This window comes from Cebus imitator, unplaced genomic scaffold, assembly GCF_001604975.1.
Source record: "Cebus imitator isolate Cc_AM_T3 unplaced genomic scaffold, Cebus_imitator-1.0 Scaffold18, whole genome shotgun sequence".
Lineage (NCBI taxonomy): Eukaryota > Metazoa > Chordata > Mammalia > Primates > Cebidae > Cebus > Cebus imitator.
This window is the reverse complement of record NW_016107333.1, coordinates 9,408,678-9,430,271: the sequence shown is the minus strand read 5'-3', so window position 1 is coordinate 9,430,271 and position 21,594 is coordinate 9,408,678. Positions and strand designations below refer to the sequence as shown.

Here is a 21,594-nt window from a genome sequence, read left to right as displayed (position 1 = left end):
GAATATGATTTTTTCACATTTACAAAAATGAAAATGGAATTAATAATGAGACTGTTACATATGCACATAGTGTAAAGAACAGCAATGAAAGTAACACCCATGTACCCCCCACCCAGTGTAAGAAATAGAACAACATCCTTTTTTTATTTTTGAGATGGATTTTCATTCTTGTCGCCCAGGCTGGCGTACAATGGTGTGATCTCGGCTCACTGCAACGTCCGCCTCCTGGGTTCAAGTGATTCTCCTGCCTCAGCCTCCCAAGTACCTAGGATTACAGGTGCCTGCAACCACACTGGGTTAATTTTTGCATTTTTGGTAGAGCCAGGGTTTCACCTTGTTGGCCTGGCTGGTCTCAAACTCCTGACCTCAGGTAATCTGTCTGTCTCGGCATCCCCAAGTGCTGGGATCACAGACATGAGCCTCTATGTCTGGCTTTTTTTTTTTTTCTTTTTTCTTTCTTGCTTTTTTTTCTTTTTGGAAACAGAGTCTTACTCTGTCAACCAGGCTGGAGTGCAGCGGCCCAATCACTGCAGCCTCAAGCTCCCAAGCTCAGACCCTCATCCTCCTACCTCAGCCTCCCAAGTAGCTAGGACTATAGGCATGCAACTTCGCCTGGCTAAATTTTTAAAATTTTTTGTAGAGATGCAGTCTCACTATGTTGTCCAGGCTCTTCGCGAACTCCTGGGCTCAACTGATTCAATGATTTTCCCATCTCAGCCTCCCAAAGTGCTGGGATTCCAGGCCAGAGGCACCGAACCCAGCTGACACGCATATTTTTAGTAGCTCATTGTGTTCCTCTTCCCCAGAGAGAACCATCATCCTGAGTTCAGTGGTTGTTGTTTCCTTGTTTTTTTCTTATAGTTTTAGCTTGTACACATATATCTCTAAAGAAAACATGGTTTCGTTTCACATAATTTTTTGCTTTTATATAAATGGAATCCCACTCATGCCATTTGCCTTTATTTGTGCAACATTATGTTCATGAGATTTATCCACGTTGATGCCTGAAGCTGTGGTTCATTCATTATTACTGTTACAAGGATTCCATGGTATTCCATCCTCCTGATATACGGGTTTCCAGTTCCTGCTGTGAATGCTCTTGTGCTTGGCTTCAGGAGACATGGACGTGCATGATTGTCTTGTCTGGCACTGTTAGGTCTTAGGGTATTTGCAGCTTCAACTTCTCTAGACAAGGACAAGTTTTCTCAAGTGGTCGTGCAGATTGAAGCATCTACCAGCAGGATATGAGTTCTGGCTGCCCCTCATCCTTCCCAGCACTTGTGATGATCAGACTAATGTTTGCATGTAGAATAGCCTCTCAGTGCAGTTTCAGTGTGCAGTACCCTGATCACACAAGATACAGAACACTTCCATCCCCCCAAAAATGTCCTCACGCTACTTTCTTGTCGTCAGCCTCCTCTCCCAACCCCTGGGTGCTAATATATTTCCTTACATCGACTCCATTTTCCACCCAATGGCTATTAGCATTCGCGAGTGTGTAGGCTACCATTGTTTTGAGTCTTCTTTCTGGTGGCAATGCACTGTGCCTGCAGGTGCCTGGACTCTGGGCTCCACTGGGCTTTAATGGCAGAGGAGAGTGCAAAGGGAGACTTGGAGGTCTGAGGATGGCCGCAGGCCAACCGCAAGCCAGAATTCCTTGGAAGTGTTGAGTTCTGTTTTATTGAATTCATGTAAACTTTGATTTCTATCCTAAAATGTCTCCGTATTTACAGATTTTAAAGTTATAAGTTCTCTTTGCCTCCCTCCTACCCCCACTATATGAAGCTGTAGTGTTTTCTATAATCAGTGGCTTCATTAGTAGCCCTTTCACAGAGCTGGGTGCTATTTTACTTCAGAGGCAGGGTTCTTAAAACCTTGGAAGTCCCTTCCAGGACTTTTAAGACCTAATGTGAAATGCAGTCATATACAACACAGCAGATAACTTTGTTCCAGGGAGGGGCTCTGAGACGCCATTATGTCAAAGCCTCCTCACTGCTGCACTTGCACTGTGTGAGTGGCTGTACCCATATTTTGTTCTGTTTTGTTTTGTTTTGAGATAGGGTTTCACTCTGTCACCCAGGTTGGAGTGCAGTGGTGCAGTCTTGGCTCACTGCAGCCTTGACCTCCCAGGCTCAAGCAATCTTTCTACCTCAGCCTCTGAGTATCTAGGACTATAGGCCCACACCACCATGTCCAGCTAATTTTGTTTTTTTGTAGAGACAAAGTCTCACTGTGTTGCCCAGGCTGGTCTTGACCTTCTGGACTCAAGCAGTCCTCCCACCTTAGTCTCCCAAAGTGCCAGGGTTGCAGGTGTGAGCCTCTAACTCATATGGCAACACAGAACTAGACCCTGTCTTTAAAAAATTTTTTAAAGTCCCACAAAGTCTGAATTCTGTCCCACCAGTGTGCCTCTCCCATTAATGACTGTCTTTTCCTCATGATGGCATCTGGGGCCATATGGTTAAAGCCTGCTTGCTTGTCTGTTCCTCAGTGGATTGTGAGCTTTATGATTCATGTTCACATTGCATCTCTAGGACATAACATAAAGGAGCTGCTTAATATGTTCTAAGTGGGGTTAATACTTTGTAGAAACCAGCAAAAGATTTTTTTGTTAAAGCTGAAATTCATGTGTCTGGAGAAGCTGTATTTTCAGTGTTACCAAGAAGCCTCTAGTGAAGCTGCCGCAGCCCCTCACCAGTGATGGATGGGTACAGCTGAGCATAGTGTATTTTTTCCCAGAGTTTGTCCCTTTTGGCTCAGTCCTGAGGTCTTTATCTTTCACAGGCTCCCCTGTGAGGAGTTATGTTCTGAGGGAAACCATTCACGAGATGGATTCTACTTTGTTTCTCACTCAGGCTATGGAGAGTAAGTTGCTTGTTGGAGGAAAAAACATAGTAGATCATACGAATGAACAGCAGAAAATCCTGGAGCAGAAACGACAGGAAATTGCAGAGCAGGTAACTTTTCATTCTTTTTCAGGGAGAATGGGATGGGGTAGAGTGTATTTATGCTGTAGAGCAAACTTCTCTCATATTAGACTCTCTTCAAAGAGAATGAGCAAGGTGTATATGCCTCATCCTAGCTGGAGACTCTGGTCCTAGGTTGGGGAACCCAGCATAGACACAGTCTCTAAGAGCAAGCTGATGAATTTTGTCATGTTGCTCAGAAACGTCGAGAAAGAGAAATCCAGCAACAGATGGAAAGTCGAGATGAGGAGACCTTGGAACTTAAAGAGACATACAGCTCATTGCAGCAAGAGGTGGACATCAAGACCAAAAAACTCAAAAAGGTATGAAAGGAATGAGGCCAGATGGAGGTGCCTTGAGATTTAGGGAAAGGGAGAACGCTATGCTCCCTCCTCACCTGCCTCTCCCCTCGTTCCAGCTCTTCTCCAAGCTTCAGGCAGTGAAGGCTGAGATCCACGACCTCCAAGAAGAACACATCAAGGAGCGCCAAGAGCTAGAGCAGACTCAGAATGAGCTCACCAGGGAGCTGAAACTCAAGTAAGTGCCAGACCTTCCAAGGTGCCCCCAAGCCACTAGCTGAGTCATTGGTCTTGTTTGTTTAGTTAGAAGCAGCCCTGGCTGGGTGTGGTGGCTCACACCTGTAATCTCAGCACTTTGGGAAGCCCAGGCGGGAAGATCACCTGAGGTCAGGAGTTCAAGACCAGCCTGGCCGACATGGTGAAACCCCATCTCTACTAAGAAATATAAAAATTAGCTGAATGTGGTGGCAAATGCTTGTAGTCCCTCGGGAAGCTGAGATAGGAGAATCACTTGAACCCAAGAGGCAGAGATTGCAGTGAGCCGTTATCGTGCCACTGCACTCCAGCCTAGGCAACAGAGCAAGACTTACATCTCATCTCCAAAAAAAAAAAAAAAAAGAAAAAGAATAGAAACAGCCCTGAGGACAGGGCCCTTCTCCAGCTTATCGCCTGCCACCCCATCTTCTGTTCATTCCTGAGAAAGTCACTTTCCATCTCTGGATCCCATCTGTTAACCAAATGACTTCACAGGTGATCTCCAAGTTCTCTTCCAACCCTGCCTTCTCAAAGCTTTTAAAGATTCTGGTCTTACATCTGTCTGATGATAAGAGGGAATCTTTTATTAACTTGACTTTTTATTATGACAGTTTTCTGAATGGTATAATGAATACCCAAGTACCCATCACCCAGATTCAAGGATTAACATGCTTTTACCATCTATCTTTTATAAAAATATTTTAAAGCAAATCTTACCTCATGTTATCTCATTCCTACATACTTACATATATGATCACAGTGGGTTTTTTTTGAGACAGAATCTCGCTCTGTCACCCAGGCTGGAGTACAGTGGCACAATCACAGTTCGCTGCAGCCTCTAACTCGTGGGCTCAAACAATGCTCCCACCTCAGCCTCCCAGGTTGCTGGGACTACAGGTGTGTGCCATTATGCCCAGCTAATTTAAAAAAAAATTTATAGAGATGGGGTCTTTCTCTGTTGCCTAAGCTGATCTCAAACTCCTGGGCTCAGGTGATCCTCCTGTTTCCTCCCAAAGTGCTGGGATTATAAATTTGAGCCCCCACACCCAGCCCACAATGCTGTTTTTAAAACAGCTTAGTTGAGACATACTTCACATACCATGCATTTCACATATTTAAAGTGTACAAATCAGGCCAGGCATGGTGGCTCATACCTGTAATCCCAGCACTTTGGGAGGCCTAGGTGAGTGGATCACCTGAGACCAGGAGTTCATGACCAGCCTAGCTAACATGGTAAAATCCTGTCTCTACAAAAAATACAAAAATTAGCTGGGTGTGGTGGTGCCCACCTGCAATCCTAGCTACTCGGGGGCTGAGGCAGTAGAATCACTTGAACCTGGGAAGTGGAGGTTGCAGTGAGCTGAGATCACACCGCTTTGCTCCATCTGGGTGAGAGAGCGAGATTTTTGTCTCAAAAATAAAAATTTAAAAATTTATAAATGATAAAGTACACAATCAGTGTATATATATACATGCATGCATGGGACTGTGAAACTACCACTACAATCTAATTTTAGAACATTTTTATCACCCTCCTCCAAAAGAAACTCTACCAGTTAACTAACAGTCACTCTTCATTACCCACTTTCCCAGCCCAAAGTAATCTCTTATCTGCTTCCTGTCTCAATGGATTTGCCTATTCTGGCCATCTCATATAAATGGAATCATACACTATGTGGCCTTTTGTGCCTGGCACCTTTTGCTTAGCATGATGCTTTCATGGATCATGCAGCAGATATCTGGTAGTCCCAACATCACTTGTTCTTTATTATGACTGAATAATATTCCACTGTATGAATAGGCCACATATTTATTTATTTTTCAGTTTATACACTTTCAGATTATTTCTAGTCTTCAGCTATAATGGATAATACTTCTTTTTGTTTGTTTGTTTTTTGTTTTTTTTGAGACAGAGTTTTGCTCTTTTGCCCAAGCTGGAGTGCAGTGGTGTGATCTCAGCTCATTGCAACCTCTGCCTTCCAGTTTCAAGCGATTCTCCTGCCTCAGCCTCCCAAGTAGTTGAGATTACAGGCACCCGCCACCACACCCAGCTAATTTTTTTGTATTTTTAGTAGAGACAGGGTTTCACCATGTTGGCTAGGCTGGTCTTGAACTCCTAACCTTGTGGTCTGCCTGCTTTGGCCTTCCAAAGTGCTGGGATTACAGGCATTAGCCACTGCACCCACACTCCTGGCTCTTTTTTTTTTCTTTTTTTTTGAGATGAAGTCTTGCTCTGTTGCCAGGCTGGAGTGCCGTGGTGCAATCTCTGCTCACTGCAACTTCCACCTCCTGGGTTCAAGTGATTCTTCTGCCTCAGCCTCCCAAGTAGCTGAGACTACAGGTGTGCACCACCACGCCCAGCTAATTTTTGTGTTTTTAGTAGAGACAAGGTTTCACCATCTTGGCCAGGATAGTCTCGTTCTCTTGACCTCGTGATCCACCTGCCTCAACCTCCCAAAGTGCTGGGATTACAGGTGTGAGCCACCGTGCCAGCCTCTCCACATCCTTGTCAATACTTGTTATAGCCTGTCTTTTTTGTTATAGACATCCTAATGGATGTGAAGTGGTACTTCATTATGGTTTTGATTTGCATTTCCCTGATAACTAATGATGTTGAGCATCCTTTCATGTGCTTATTGGCCATTCGTGTGTCTTTGGAGAAATACCTATTCAAATCCTCTGCCCATTTTAAAAATGGGGTTGATTTTTATAATTAAGGTTTTTGTTTGTTTGTTTGTGTCTGTGTGTGTTTTGAGCCAGAGTCTTGCTCTGTCATCCAGGCTGGAGTCCAGTAGTGCAATCTTGACTTATTGCAACCTCTACCTGCTGGTTTCAAGTGATTCTCATGCCTCAGCCTCTCGAATAGCGGGGATACAGGTTCCCGCCACCATGCCCAGCTGATATTTGTATTTTTAGTAGAGATGGTGTTTTACCATATTGCCCAGGCTGATCTTGAACTTGAACTCCTGACTTTAGGTGATCGACCCGCCTTGGCCACCCAAAGTGCTGGGATTATAGGAGTGAGCCACCACACCCAGCCAATAATTAAGTTTTCAGAGTTCTTTTTCTTTTTCTTTTATTGAGACAGAGTCTGGCTCTGTCACCCAGGCTGGAGTGCAATGGTGCAAACTCAGCTCACTGCAGCCTCCACCTCTGGGGTTCAAGTGATTCTCCTGCCTCAGCCTCCCAAGTATCAGGGACCACAGGCATGTGCCACCATGACCAGCTGATTTTTATATTTTTAGTAGAGACAGGGTTTCGCCATGTTGGCCAGGCTGGTCTCGAACTCCTGACCTCAGGTGATCCACCTGCCTTGGCCTCCCAAAGTGTTGGGATTACAGGCATGAGCCACCATACCTAGCCAAGTTTTAAGAGCTCTTTATATTAATATATTATGGATACCACTCCCTTGCCAGATTCATGATTCAAAGATACTTTCTGTTGTTCTGTGAGTTGTTTTTTTTTTTAAAGATGGGGTTTCACCATGATGGCGAGGCTGGTTTTGAACTCCTGACCTCAGGTGATCCACCCACCTCGGCCTCCCAAAGTACTAGGATTACAGGCATGAGCCACCACGCCCAGCCTCTGTGAGTTGTTTTTAAACTTTCTTCATGGTATTACTTATAGCACAAAAGATTTCCATTGTGATGTTGCCCAATTTAATTCTATTTTCTTTTGTTTATTGTACTTTTGGTATTGTATCTATCTAGATTTGCCTTTTCTGGACCTTTCGTATAAATTCATAAATGGAATAATACTGGAGTAATGCGGCCTTTTGTTACTGCTTTCTTCCACTGTGTGTATGTGTGTGTGTGTGTATATGTGTTTTCTTGAGTGTTTTTTTTTAGAGATAAAGCCTTCTTCTGTGAAACAGACTGGAGTGCAGTGGCGCCATCATAGCTCACTGCAGCCATGACCTGCTGGGTTCAAGTGATTTTCCTGTTTGAGCCTCCTGAGTAGCTGGGACTTCAGATGCATGCTAGCACACTGGCTAATTGTAAAATTATTTTTATAAGGGTGGGTCTTGCTGTGTTGCCAAGGCTAGTATGATGTTTTCAACAGTCTTCCATGTTGTGGCATATATCAGTACTTTATTCATTTTTTATGGCCAAATAATATTCTATTGTATAAATATATAACATTTTATTTATCCATTCATTATTTGATAGACATTTGAGTTATTTCTACTTTTGGGTGTTATGAGTAATGCTGCCATGAACATTCATGTACAAGTGTTTTTGTGGACGTATGTTTCATTGTCTTAGATCTTCTAAGAGGCTTATAGTTTTAGGTCTTACATTTAGGTCTATGATCCATTTGAGTTAATTTCTGTGTATGGTATGAGGTAGGGTTTCAAGTGCAGTGTTTTGGATGCAGATATCTAGTTGTCCCAGCACCATTTGTTGAAAGAGCTCTTCACTCCCCATTTCATTGTCTTGGTATACTTATTGAAAGTTGCGGCCAGGCATGATGGCTCTCACCTGTCATCACAGCAGTTTGGGAGGCCAAGGAGTGGGGCAGATCACGAGGTCAACAGATCGAGACCATCCTCGTCAACATGGTGAAACCCCGTCTCTACTAAAAAATACAGAAATTAGCTGGGCATGGTGGCGCACGCCTGTAGTCCCAGCTACTCGGGAGGCTGAGGCAGGAGAATTGCTTGAACCCAGGAGACGGAGGTTGCGGTGAGCCGAGATCGCGCCATTGCACTCCAGCCTGGGTAACAAGAGCAAAATTCCGTCTCAAAAAAAAAGGCAGTTGACCATAAATGTAAGCATTTATTTCTTTTAATACTGTTAATTACTGTAGCTTTGTAGTAAGTTTTGAAATCAGGGAATGTGAGTCCTCCAAGCTTCTTGTTCTTTTTCAAGAGTGTTTTAAGCCCTTGCATTTCCATATTCAAGCATACCTTGTTTTATTGCACTCTGCTTTATTGTACTTCACAGATATTACATTTTCTACAAACTGAAGGTTTGTGGAAACCCTGCAAAGAGCAAATCTGTTGGAACCATTTTTTTTTTTTTTTTAGATGGAGCCTCGCTCTGTCACCAGGCTGGAGTGCAGTGGCACGATCTCAGCTCATTGCAACCTTCACCTCTTAGGTTCAAGCGATTCTCCTCCCTCAGCCTGTCAAGTAGCTGGGACTACAGACATGCATCACCACACCCAGCTAATTTTTATATTTTTAGTACAGACAGAGTTTCACCATGTTGGCCAGGATGGTCTCAATCTCCCGACATCGTCATCTGCCCACCTTGGCCTCCCAAAGTTCTGGGATTGCAGGTGTGGGCCACCATGCCTGGCTGTTGGCACCATTTTTTCAATGGCATATGCTCACTTCATGTCTCTGTGTAAGCATTTCTTAGCAATAAAGTATTTTTACAGTCTGTACTTTTTTTAGACAAAATAGTATTTAATAGACTACAATATAGTGTAAACATAACTTTTATATGCACTGGGAAAAATTGTGTTATGTGCTTTATTACGATACTTATTTTATTGCAGTGGTCTGAAACCAAATCCCCAGTATCTCTGAGGTATGCCTCTACATTTTAAAACTAGCTTGTCAATTTCTGCAAACAAAGCTAGCTGGGATTTTGATATTGATCGTGTTGAATCTGTAGATCAATTTTGGCAATATTGTCATCTTAACAGTATCAAGTATTCAGATCCATGAACATGAGATATCTTTCCATTTATTTATTATTTCTTTAATTTTTCTCAAGAATGTTTTGAGTTTTCAATGTACAAGACTTGTACTTCTTTTGTTAAATCTATACCTAAGGGTTTTTTGGGTGCTTTGTATATGACATTGTTTTCTTAATTTTATTTTTGGAATATTAATTACTAGTATATAAAAACATCAGCTGGGCACAGTGGCTCACACCTGTAATCCCAGCACTTTGGGAGGCCAAGGTGGATGGATCACCTGAAGTCAGGAGTTCAAGACCATCCTGGCCAATATGGTGAAACCCTGTCTCTATAAAAAATAGAAATTAGTTGGGCGTGATGGTGGGTGCCTGTAATCTCAGCTACTGGGGGAGCTGTGACAGAAGAATTGCTTGAACCCTGGAGGCAGAGGTTGCAGTGAGCTGAGATTGTGCCATTGCACTATAGCCTAGGCAACAGAGTGAGACTCCATCTCAAAAAAAAATTTTACATATATATATATATATATATATATATATTTGGTTTTTGTCTACATGATGATATTTTACACCTAAAAAAATTAAGTTTCTTAGTATTTTCTAGTAACCAATCCACATTTAGATTTTCTTGGTTTGTTCATATTAGGATCTACATATTAGGACTACATGTTACATTTGATTATTAAATCTCTTAGACTTATTTTAATCTGAGGCAATTCTTTTTATTTTAAAAAATATTTTTCAGCGAGGTGTGGTGGCTCACGCCTGTAATCCCAGCACTTTGGGAGGCCAAGGCAGGTGAATCATGAGGTCAGGAGTTCAAGAGCAGCCTGGCCAACATGGTGAAACCCTGTGTCTACTAAAAATACAAAAATTAACTGAGTGTGGTGGCATGCACCTGTAATCTCAGCTACTTGGGAGGCTGAGGCAGGAGAATTGCTTAAATCTAGATGGCAGAGTTTGCAATGAGCCAAGATTGTGCCACTGCACTCCTGCCGGGGCAACAAGAGCAAAACTCCATCTCAAAAATACATGTTTATATATATTTTTTCTTTCATAGTTGACTTGTTGAAAAGACTGAGTCAGATAGCCTGTAGAAATAGCCCACATTGTAGATGGGAGTGGTGGCATGTGCCTGCACTTCCAGCTATTTGGGAAGCTGAGGCAGGAGGATTGCTTGAGCCCAGGAGTTCAAGGCTGCAGTGAACCAAGATTATGCTACTGCACCCCGGTCGACCAAGGGAGACACCAATTCAAAAAAAAAAAAGAAATATACTGCATTCTGGATTTGTTGGTCTCTTTCCCCATGGTGTCAATTAACTTGTATCTCTATCCCCTTTATTAGTTTTAACTAAAAGCTATCTCTAAAGCACTGGTTCCCAACCTTGGCTACAAACTGAGAAGTTTTAAACATTAGTGATGTCTGGGCCCCACCTCAGAGATTCTGATTTAATTGGTCTAGGGTAGTAGTCCTTAAACTTCAGCAGGCATCAGAATTACCTGAAGGGATTGTTACACAGATTGCTGGGTATCACACCCAGAGGCTGATTCAGAAAGGCTGGGGCAGGGCCTGAGAATTTTCATTTCTAATAGGTTCCAGGTATTGCTTCTGCTGGTTTGGTGAATGTATTTTGAGAACTCTTGATGATCTCTCATGAGGTCTGGGCAAGATATTTTTTGAAACTCTGTAGGTAATATGAATGTGCAGCCTGCCTTGAGAAATGCGGAGCTAATGGTTTCAGCCAACAGGTGATCTTTGTCTGGATCCATGATTTCATTAGTGGGGTGACAAATGACCATGCCTGGCCAAAGAAGAACTTTTCCTCTTTTTTTTTTTTTTGGAGACGAAGTCTCTGTCGCCCAGGCTGGAGTGCAGTGGCACGATCTTGGCTCACTGCAACCTCTGCCTCCCAGGTTCAGGCAATTCTCCTGCCTCAGTCTCCTGAGTAGATGGGATTACAGGCGTGTGCCACCACGTGCAGCTAATTTTTGTATTTTTAGTAGAGACCAGGTTTCACCATGTTGGTCAGGCTGGTCTCGAACTCCTGACTTCATGATCCACCCGCCTCGGCCTCCCAAAGTGCTGGGATTACAAGCGTGAGCCACTGCGCCCAGCAGAAGAACTTTTCAAAGGGATTCTTTTAATGACCAAATTTTAAATTTGGAAAAGAGCCCTTAAAATTTAATGTGGGCCACATGTGGTGGCTCATGCCTATAATCCCAGCACTTTGGGAGGCTGAGGTGGGTAAATTGCCTGAGCTCAGGAGTTTAAGACCAGCCTGGGTAACATGGTGAAACCCTGTCTCTACTAAAAATACAAAAAAAATTAGCCAGGCATGGTGGCGTATGCCTGTAATTTCAGTTACTCCGGGGGCTGAGGCACGAGAATCACTTGAACCGAGAGATGAAGGTTGCGGTATGCTGAGATCGCACCACTTTACATCCATCCTGGGTGACAGAGTGAGACTGTCTCCAAAAATATTAATTAAATGTATGTGTCGGTCAGTCCTCTTTGTAGGTATGTACCTCTAGAAAAACAATATCAGGACAAAATATACCAAAATATTAATAATATTTATCTCAGGATAGTGAAATTGTGAGTAAATTATGTTTTTTACATTTTCTTCTTCTTTCTTTTTTTTTTTTTTTGAGACAGATTATTGCTTTGTTGCCCAGGGTGGAGTGAAGTGGCATGATCTTGGCTCACTGCAACCTCCCCCTCCCAGGTTCAAGTAATTCTCTTGCCTCAGCCTCCTGAGTAGCTGGGATTATGGTTGCGCACCACCATGACTGGCTAATTTTTGTATTTTTAGTAGAGACAGAGTTTTGCCGTGTTGATCAGTCTGGTCTCGAACTCCTGACCTCAGGGGATCCACCAAAATATTTTTTTTCTAAGGAATCTATTTTCATTATTATATCTCTTTTTATTTATTTTTTTTTTGGGATGGAGTTTTAGCCTAGGCTGGAATGCAATGGCTCACTGCAACCTTCGCCCTCTAAGTTCAAGCAATTCTCCTGCCTCAGCCTCCCGAGTAGCTAGGATTATAGGTGCCCATCACCACACCTGGCTAATTTTTGTATTTTCATAGAAACGGGATTTCACCATGTTGGCCAGGCTGGTCTCAAACTCCTGACTTCAGGTGATCCACCCGCCTTGGCCTCCTGAAGTGCTAGGATTACAGGCGTGAGCCACCATGCCCAGCCTGTATCTCTTTTTATATCTTTTGAGTAAACAGTGAGTCAGCCTGTTTCTCACAGTACCCTATACGTCTGTTCTGTTTTCTCTGTGTCCCTTCCACGTTATTTCCTCTTAGCATTGTTTTGTCTTGAGGCTTTAAAAGAATAAAGGCAGAGATGTAACAGGAGACAGTCATCACCATAGAGAGACACAACCAGTGGGTTCCAGTTTCCTTGTTTGATGTGTTTCCTGGGCACTTATCAGGCAGAGACTATACATAGGAATGGTCTTCATTCTCAGTGCTCTCGTCCTGCTTTTTATCTTGATCAGTAAGAAAGGGAAAATTTCCAGCTTGAACAACAAGCCGTGGGATTGGAGTAAGGCAGCTTAATTTATTCTGTTTTTGGCATTTTGGAAGTTAATAACCTTGGTTAGCAGCACCTGTGACCCTCTCAAAGATACTTCAGGTAGCATCTGTTCACTCCAGTATAGCCCAGGCATCACCTCACTCTTCAGCCCATTCACATCCTGCCCCTTCCCAGGCAGAAGCGACCTCTCCATATTTCTAAGACAGACCACTCTCAGTGCCTGTTATACCTAACAGAGCTGCACCATTACCTTTTGTTGCAGGCAGGAACCAGATGTCTTTGTGTCTGTATCTCAGCTCTGTATATGCTGCTAGGTCCATAGTACCTGCTGAGTAAATGTTTGCTGTGTGCCTTGACTCTTACCTAATTACTCACCATGCATGAGACCAGATAGCCGTCACTGCATGTGTATTCTGTATCTGTTTTCACCTATGTTATGTTATGTTACAGGCATCTTATCATAGAAAACTTTATCCCTCTGGAAGAAAAAAGTAAAATTATGAATAGAGCTTTCTTTGATGAAGAGGAAGATCATTGGAAACTACATCCTATAACCAGACTGGAGTAAGTCACTATTAACTTTAAGTATATTTTCAAGTATGGGGCAGGAAAAGAATGTTGATGACAAGACACCTTCGATCAACAAAGGGGTATGGTAAGAACACATTTTGGCTCATTGAAACTCAAAACCCATTGTATTTCTGATTTTGTAGGTGCCATAGATCCACCAGGTGAAAGTTTGATGATGAGAGTGGTTTTAGGAATTGGGAGACTTTGTCACTAGTGAGCAAGTGACTTTTCCAAAGTTCCTGCATTTCTGTTTCCCCATCTGTGAAGTGAAATATGCTAGGCCACATGAGGGCAATTCAGAGCTGTTTGTGTGTCACTGTGACCCACAGTGTTGAGAAGGATTCTCACTCTAAGTCCGGGTCCTGCTGGAAGGACAGGAGACACCTGGCAGGGACGCAGAGGTGGGGAGTGTTGACAGCTATGCTTTGTGAATGCCGTCCACGAACTGGGCGATGATTAAAATCCCTTCTGGCTTAAAAGATGCATGATGCTCTGAATCAGAAAGCAACTCAAGCAGAAAAGAGAATCAGCTCCTGTCCCACTTATGTCAGCCTGCAGTCCAGGGGGTTACTTGCTTCAGGTTCTATCAGAGTCTTCCCAGTGTTGGTTCCACAGGACTCCAGCCAGGGCTCTAACACTGCAGTTCATTTTCAGGAATCAGCAGATGATGAAGCGGCCAGTCTCAGCCGTGGGATATAAGAGACCACTGAGCCAGCACGCAAGAATGTCCATGATGATTCGTCCAGAGCCCCGATACAGGGTAAGAAGATCCTTCTTGGGTTTTTCTCTTGTCTCTTTGGAGTTTAGATTTGTGTAAACCTTTAAATACTATTCCACTCGGATTTTATACCCTCTTTCCAGAGGTACTTGAAAACAATAACAACAATTATAACAATTAATAAGCTGAGCACAGTGGCTCACACCTGTAATCCCAGCAGTTTGGAAGGCCAATGTGGGCAGATTGCTTGAGCCCAGGAGTCTGAGACCAGCCTGGGCAATGTGGCGAAACCCTAACTCTACTAAAAATACAAAAATTAGCCAGATGTGGTGGTGTGTGCCTGTAGTCCCAGCTACCTGGGAGGCTGAGGTGGGAGGATTACCTGAGCCTGGGCGGCAGAGGTTGCATTGAGCCAAGATTGTGCCACTGAACACTAGCCTAGGTGACAGAGACCCTGTCTCAAAAAATAAGGAAATATAATAAAAATAATAACTAATAGGCCAGGCACAGCGGCCCATGCCTATAATCTCAGCACTTTGGGAGGCCGAGGTGGGCAGATCACCTGAGGTCAGGAGTTCACCTGGGGTCAGGAGTTCACCTGGCCAATGTGGTGAAACCCCATCTCTACTAAAAATATAAAAATTAGCCGGGCATCATAGCAGGTGCCTGTAATCCCAGCTACTCGGGAGGCTGAGGCAGGAGAATTGCTTAAACCCAGGAGGTGGAGGTTGCAGTGAGCCGAGATCATGCCATTGCACTCCAGCCTGGGCAACAAAAGTGAAACTCCATCTCAAAAAAATGATAATAATAACTAATGGGAATAAATAAAAAGATGAATGAAGTTTAGAAAGTTAGTAGTAGATACCAGGCATGGTGGCTCACATCTGTAACCCCAGCACTTTGGGATGCTGAGGTGGGCAGATCACATGAGGTCAGGAGTTTGAGACCAGCCTGGCTAACATGATGAAACCCCATCTCTACTAAAAATACAAAAATTAGCCAGGTGTGGTGGCACACACCTATAGTCCCACCTACTTGGGAGGCTGAGGAAAGAAAACAGCTTGAACCCTGGAGGCAGAGGTTGCATTGAGCCAAGATTGTGCCACTGTACTCCAGCCTTGGGGACAGAGCAAGACTCCATCTGAAAAAAAAAAAAGAGTCAGTACTAGAGAAGGAGAAGAATACAAACCTCCTCTCCATCATGGCCAATCAGTATTAACAAGAGCTTCAAAATGACTCTGTGAGAAGACTGGTGAGAACACAGATGTGTAGTCACAGGAGATGGACCTGTCAGAAAAGCTTCAGGTACTTTCATCTCAGAAAATGTGTGTCAGTCATGTAGACATTTAAAGGGACATCACGGAGGACTATTTAATGACCCCAAAATAGAAAAACAGAAGCTCTTTTTTCTTGTTTTGCTCTGTTACCCAGGCTGGGGTGCAGTGGTGCAGTCTCTGCTCACTGCAACCCCCTTCTCCTGGGTTCAAGCCATTCCGGTGATTCAGCCTCCCTAGTAGCTGGGACTACAGGCACGTGCCAGGACACTCAGCTAATTTTTGTATTTTTAGTAGAGATGGGGTTTCACCATGTTGTCTAGGCTGCTTTTGAACTCCTGACCTCAGGTGCTGGGATTACAGGCATGAGCCACTGCACTGGCATTTTTTTTTTTTTTTTTTATAGGCAGGATCTCACTGCGACACCCAAACCGGAGTGCTGTAGCACAATCACAGCTCACTGTATTCTCAAACTCCTGGGCTCAAGTGATCCTCCTGCTATGGCCTGCCAAAGCACTGGGATGACCATGCCCAGCTGAGAGCTTCTGTTTATAAGCGTTTGCCATGTGCCGGGCACTGTACCCAACACTTGACTGCTTTCTCTAATTAAGCTTCCCCGTCTCTATGCAGTCAGTCCTGTTGCTTGAACATCAGGTAGTATGGCAAGTGGCTGAACTAGGATACACAATGTATTAAGTTATAGAGTAATTTGTACCAGAAGTATACATATGAATACAAAATGTGGTACAAAATATATCAAAATGTAAACTGTTTTTCTCTGGTTGGTGGAAGCACACTCAATTTATTTATTTTTTTCTTTTTGCTCATCTGTATTTTATAAGTATCAATAAGGAATTTGTATTATTTTTATAGTGAAAGATTTTTACTTTAAAATAATCTTTAAAATGTTTCTGAGTCTCTCTCAGCAGCCAGAGATAATTTAAGAAGATTAAGATTAGGAAGATTAAGATGAGTTAGCTCCTTGGGTGCCATTCCTCCCGGCTTTGAGTTATTTAAAAGAAAGAAAGCAAAAGCAAAAAATGAGGTGGGGCTAGTGTTGTAAAACTGCATCACTTCTTTTAGGCAGGCTCTTTCTGGGTAGGCCCTCAATAAGAAACAATCCACACTTCTGTTCCTGGAAGGGGCCTCGATTGCCTGTATTGTCTGTGTCCAGTTGGAGGCTAATCTAGCTGCCGATGGCTTGCTTCTGCAGGCAGAAAACATTGTGCTGTTAGAGCTGGACATGCCCAGCCGGACGACCAGAGACTACGAGGGCCCGGCCATTGCCCCCAAGGTCCAGGCTGCATTGGATGCGGCCCTGCAGGATGAAGATGAGATACAGGTGGATGCATCATCCTTTGAAAGCACTGCAAATAAGAAATCCAAGGCCAGGTAAGTGGCTTTGATGAGGTGTGTTTAAACAGAACATGTTTGAACAAGGATAAACCAAAGCAAGAATGCTTGTTTATCATGGAATACTTTGCAGAACACACTGGAAAATGTTGCCATATTACTCCTATGTTTACTTATTTATTCTACAAATATTTATGGTTGAGACACTATGCCAGGTATACTGAATGGCAGAATACTGAATGTCCCCAGCCCCGTACCGTAAGGTGAATGTGTTCTGGTGAAGTAGCAGTCAGTTCTTCAGTTCTCACAAGGTGTTCCGTAGTTCTAAGTGCTTTACAAACATTCTCTTAATGATTTCCTGCAAAACGTTATAAGGTAGGCTGGGTGCAGTGGCTCATACCTGTAATCCCAGCACTTTGGGAGGCCAAAGCGGGCAGACCACAAGGTCAGGAGTTCGTGACCAGCCTGACCAACATGGAGAAACCCCATCTCTACTAAAAATACAAAAATATTAGCTGGGTGTGGTGGCTCATGCCTGTAATCCCAGCTACTCAGAAGGCTGAGGCAGGATAACAGCTTGAACCCAGGAGGCAGAGGTTGCAGGGAGCCAAGATCGCACCATTGCACTCCAGCCTGGGCAACAGGAGTGAAACTCCATCTCAAAAAAAAATGTATGAGGTAAATATTATAATCGGTCCCATTTTACAGACAAGAAAACCGAAACTTAGAGAATTAACCATCTTAGCCGTCTTAAACTTAGAGAATTAGCCAAACTTAGAAAATAGCCATCTCCAAGGAAACCCAGCAAGTAAGGGCCAAAGCAAGAATTCAGAAACGGGTCAACCCACATCCGCAGCCCAGGCTCTGGGTCTCCATGCTAAGTTTACCTCACCTATTTGGTGCAGAAGTAGAAATCTGTCTTATTACATTCTAGATTAGAAGTTTTAGGAAAATAATTCGGTGGAAAACCAAAATGGAAGAAATTCTACCTACAAACTTAATGTTTTCTTTATCAATCTGGAAAGGACAGTCAAGCTTTGGTTTTAAAGGAAGAACAATTGCTAAGCATCAGAGTCTCTTCTCTCAGGTTCCACACCTCCGTTCTGAGGCCATTTTGACCATGGCCAAAGATTCAGGCTGTGCTAGTCTAGTGGTTTTACAGTTGAACGTATTGTCATTTTAAGGTCATTGGAGAAAGGCCACCTTGAAATGTTAATTCTGATGTGTCAGGGACAGAGATAGGGACATGTAATGTAAACATGTGTTTGACTTTTGCAGGCCTAAAAGTGGAAGGAAGTCGGGATCCTCCTCCTCTTCCTCAGGAACCCCTGCATCTCAGCTTTATCCACAGTCTCGGGGGCTGGTTCCAAAGTAAAGCCAGCTCCTCTTCTCCCAGGGTGGACACAGCATTTGCCTTCTGAGAGAAGACTAGCAAAAAGCTATAGAGAGGACTCAGCCCAAACTCAGAACTGTTCCCCTGAGGAGAAGCGATGGCCTCTTTGCAGATCAACCAACTTAAGCTGGTGGAATGCGCTGGTCCTCATCTGGTACTCAGCTCCTCTGGGAAACATCTTTTAATTAGCATCTCAGAAATGCATGGGTAAGATACAGTGCGATAGTCCAAGTAGAAAGCAAGAGAATGACCAGTGACCTTGCTTCCTTCCCCCTTGCCTTCTTCTCCCCCTTCCCCTGCTCTCCCTTTCTCTCCCCTCTCCTTTTCTAGCCTGTTCTTTACGTGGGGCTCCCTTCTTGTTGAACAATAGGGCAGAATCAGGAGTCACCTTAGCAGGACCACATCTTTAGAGCCTCAGGATAAAATGACAGTGAGGTTGAAAAGTGAAAGCCCTAGAACTTGAATATGTGCCTGTTCTTGTTGGAGAAATGAGAAATCGCATTTGGATCCAGGCCCCAGGTGGGCACCATCAGCAGTCCTGCTTCCATGCACCACAGTAAGAAGCGGATCTGCCCTTGAGAGCTGCTCAGTGAGGAAATCTCTTCCAGTTTCTGCTCCTGAAGGACTCAATGTTGGGAGCAATAGAAATAACATTCCCTTTGCCTCCTTGGAGTGTTTAGGGAAACAGCTTCTTTAAAACCTCAAAACCATGACCATCCTGTCAAAGACCTAAGTCTGTAAGCCTGTAAGCTGGTGCCATGTCCATACACCATGTCACTTAAACTCTTCATTTGTCACCATCTTTTCCCATGCACACGTACTCTGAGCATCCTTGTGTGGGCCCATCCTCTGCCTCCAGAGCATGCTCTGCAGTAGGCCTGTTTTGTGGGAGAAAGGAGGCTGGTTCTGCCTTCTCTGATGGGGCTAGAGTTGAGGGAACGGGACGTATAGTGGCACTTTTGAATTCCCTGTTTTGTTCCATATTGATACAGAGAGCAGAAGAGTAGCTAGGCAGACGCAGAGATGGAGACATGAGACTCAGTGCAATGGGTAGGGAAGGCATAACAGATGGAAGCAAAGGAATCCTGCCTGCCTTCAGCAGAGTCAGAACTCACCAAATCCTAGAACTGTGGCTCCCTCCAGGCACAGACCTAAGATGCTGACAAGAGTGGCTGCGTGATTGAATAGGCTCAGAGGAGAGTTCAGAATCCTGTTTACATATACTAGTTTGGTTTGTAAGTTTTAGTTCCCTGTATTGTTGAGATTCAGAGCTTCATTTTATGTTGGTCATTAGGTGAATATTACTCATTTTCCCCTAAGAGAAGCTCATGAGTGTGTGTGGGTGTGAGAACACGATGGTGCCTGTTTTGTGAATGTGTCCATGTGTGTCTGTAAGAGAGAGACCAAGAACTTGCCCAATATTAGAAATACACTAATGTGCAGTTGTTGCCTTTTGTCTTTATTAAAGGCCCATTGAATGACTAATCCAGGCTGGAAGCACTCCCATGTGGGTGTCTGAGTCCATGAGCCAAGCCTGAGGGGACAGTGTGAGTCTCCAGGTCTGCCACACTGGTGCACCTTGCTGGCACGGTGCCTCAGGAAAGTGGCAACTAAGGTGGGCCTTGAGTTATACTTTAACTCAGCTGCTCAGTTCCCAGGGCACATTTCTGGATCAGAACCCATGGGAAATAGGAGGTACTAAGTGCAATGTCTTAGCATTCTGCACAATGGAGATCTGTTGTCCAGCGGCTTATCTCCTTTTTAGTAACCCTTCTTTTTGAACCCAGGGCCCTTTTCAGCATAATAGAGCCTTCCCTCCTCTTTTCTTGAGATCAAACCTGCTTCTTATTTACTGAGAATTTGTCTGTTTGCATAAGAGCAAAACACTAAGGTGGATAGCCTAAGCTGGTTGTTTGCTAGTTACACGTGTCTCTCACACCACATATCCTCAAAGCTAATCTGAATTCTGTAGGCTAAAAATATTTATATAGCAAATCTGAGAATTGAAAACTGCAAATAACTGGCTGGGTATAGTGGCTCATGCCTGTAATCCTAGCACTTTGGGAGGCCAAGGTGGGTGTATCACCTGAGGTCAGGAGTTTGTGACCAGCCTGGCCAACATGGTGAAACCCCATCTCTATTAAAAATACAAAAATTTGCTAGGTGTGGTGGTGCACACCTGTAGTCCTAGTATTTGGGAGGCTGAGGCACAAGAATCACTTGAACCTGAGAGGCAGAGGTTGCAGTGAGTCAAGATCACGCCACTGCACTCCAGCCTGGTGACAGAGTGAGACTCCACCTAAAAAAAAAGAAAAAAAAAAAAAAGAAAAGAAAACTGCAGATAACCCTATACCTTCATACTGGTATCTCGAGGTGACTCTTCTGACCAAGGGTGGTTAAGTGACACATAGAGCTTTTCTAAGAAGGCAAAAGAAGACTCATTTGGAAACGAAGCCGTCCCTTTCCAAGCAGTCTCTGGTGCTTTTCTTCTCTCAAAATGGATCCGATAAATATTTGAATACAGCAGATTGTAGAATGTCTTGCTGCCACCAGAAAGCTGCTGCTTTGGGCTCTGCATTGAGCCAAATAGGTAGAGGACCTACTAAGCCCACTGAGGGACCAGGTTTTCATGTCTCTAGTCATACCTAGAATGCTCTGAGCCATCCGAGGGCCTTCATGCCAGCAGCAGCTAGCGAAGTCTGAAAGCAAGTCTAGCAGGATCTAAGAGGACCATCAGGAGAAGGAGTTTGAGACTGTGTATGCAGCCCCCAGGAGACCCCCTTTTGCTGTGATCTGGAGAATGTATCTGGCTTCATATTTTAAAGTCCATGTCTCAGTCCCCTGGATTCAGAACCCAAGGCCCCAAATCGTAGGCATGAAGCACTTTCTTAAGACTGACCTACCGCTGGGTTGTTTCCCGTCTAATGCCTGCATGCTGCTTGAATTGCTCACCCACACCTCCATGACCAAGGGCGCCAGAGTGCTGCAGCTTGGGCAGGGGCCGTGCTCTGCTTTTCCTGTCTGACTCTGACAAGTCCTCCCTCACTGAATGTAGAATCGTTGCCAAGTTTCTGAGAAGTGTCGATTCCCTGTTAACATGGATGTCGGTTCTGCCTCTCATTTCCCACTTGGGGTTGAGGCGTGTTGGACCATCTGAACCCCATCAGTGGATGAAAATGGGGCTGTTAATATACTAAAAGCCATAGTAACAACACTCTGAGGGAACTGGCTAAGAATAGTGGGCCTGGCGATTGTCTATCACACAAGGCTTTGTTTTGTGCTGTTGAGAAATCTGTCACCTTTCTGCCTGCCCTTGTTTCCTGAATGAAATGCTTCTGGGTTATTTATGAAAGGAGTGATCCTGGGGCAGGCAGGAGGCAGTGAGCTTTATGGCTCCTTGAAGTTGTTATTGATCTTGACCTTCTCTTTGGCTACCTTTAGACAAAGAATATGCCAGTCAATACTTGGGGCTCTAAGTTTTACAATTGATATTTATTTGTATCATCTCTTTGTCTAGGAATGTAAAAGTGATTCTAAACTAAGATGTGTAATAAAAATTGCAATCAGATTTA

The 21,594-nt window shown here is 43.9% G+C and overlaps 1 protein-coding gene across 2 annotated transcripts in view; it reads left to right on the top strand.

Annotated features, from left to right (window-relative positions):
- KIF3B (kinesin family member 3B) overlaps nucleotides 1-19,472 on the top strand; it is a 50,439-nt gene extending 30,967 nt beyond the window's left edge. For both annotated transcript variants that reach the window (XM_017514582.2, XM_037733382.1), the window contains exons 3-9: nucleotides 2,856-2,957; nucleotides 3,167-3,289; nucleotides 3,385-3,503; nucleotides 13,165-13,278; nucleotides 13,939-14,044; nucleotides 16,490-16,668; nucleotides 17,908-19,472. In XM_017514582.2, the coding sequence (XP_017370071.1) occupies nucleotides 2,856-2,957; nucleotides 3,167-3,289; nucleotides 3,385-3,503; nucleotides 13,165-13,278; nucleotides 13,939-14,044; nucleotides 16,490-16,668; nucleotides 17,908-18,004 (840 nt within the window). In that variant the 3' untranslated portion in view covers nucleotides 18,005-19,472. The remainder of the gene's footprint in view (nucleotides 1-2,855; nucleotides 2,958-3,166; nucleotides 3,290-3,384; nucleotides 3,504-13,164; nucleotides 13,279-13,938; nucleotides 14,045-16,489; nucleotides 16,669-17,907) is intronic.
- The last annotated feature ends 2,122 nt before the right edge of the window (nucleotides 19,473-21,594 follow it).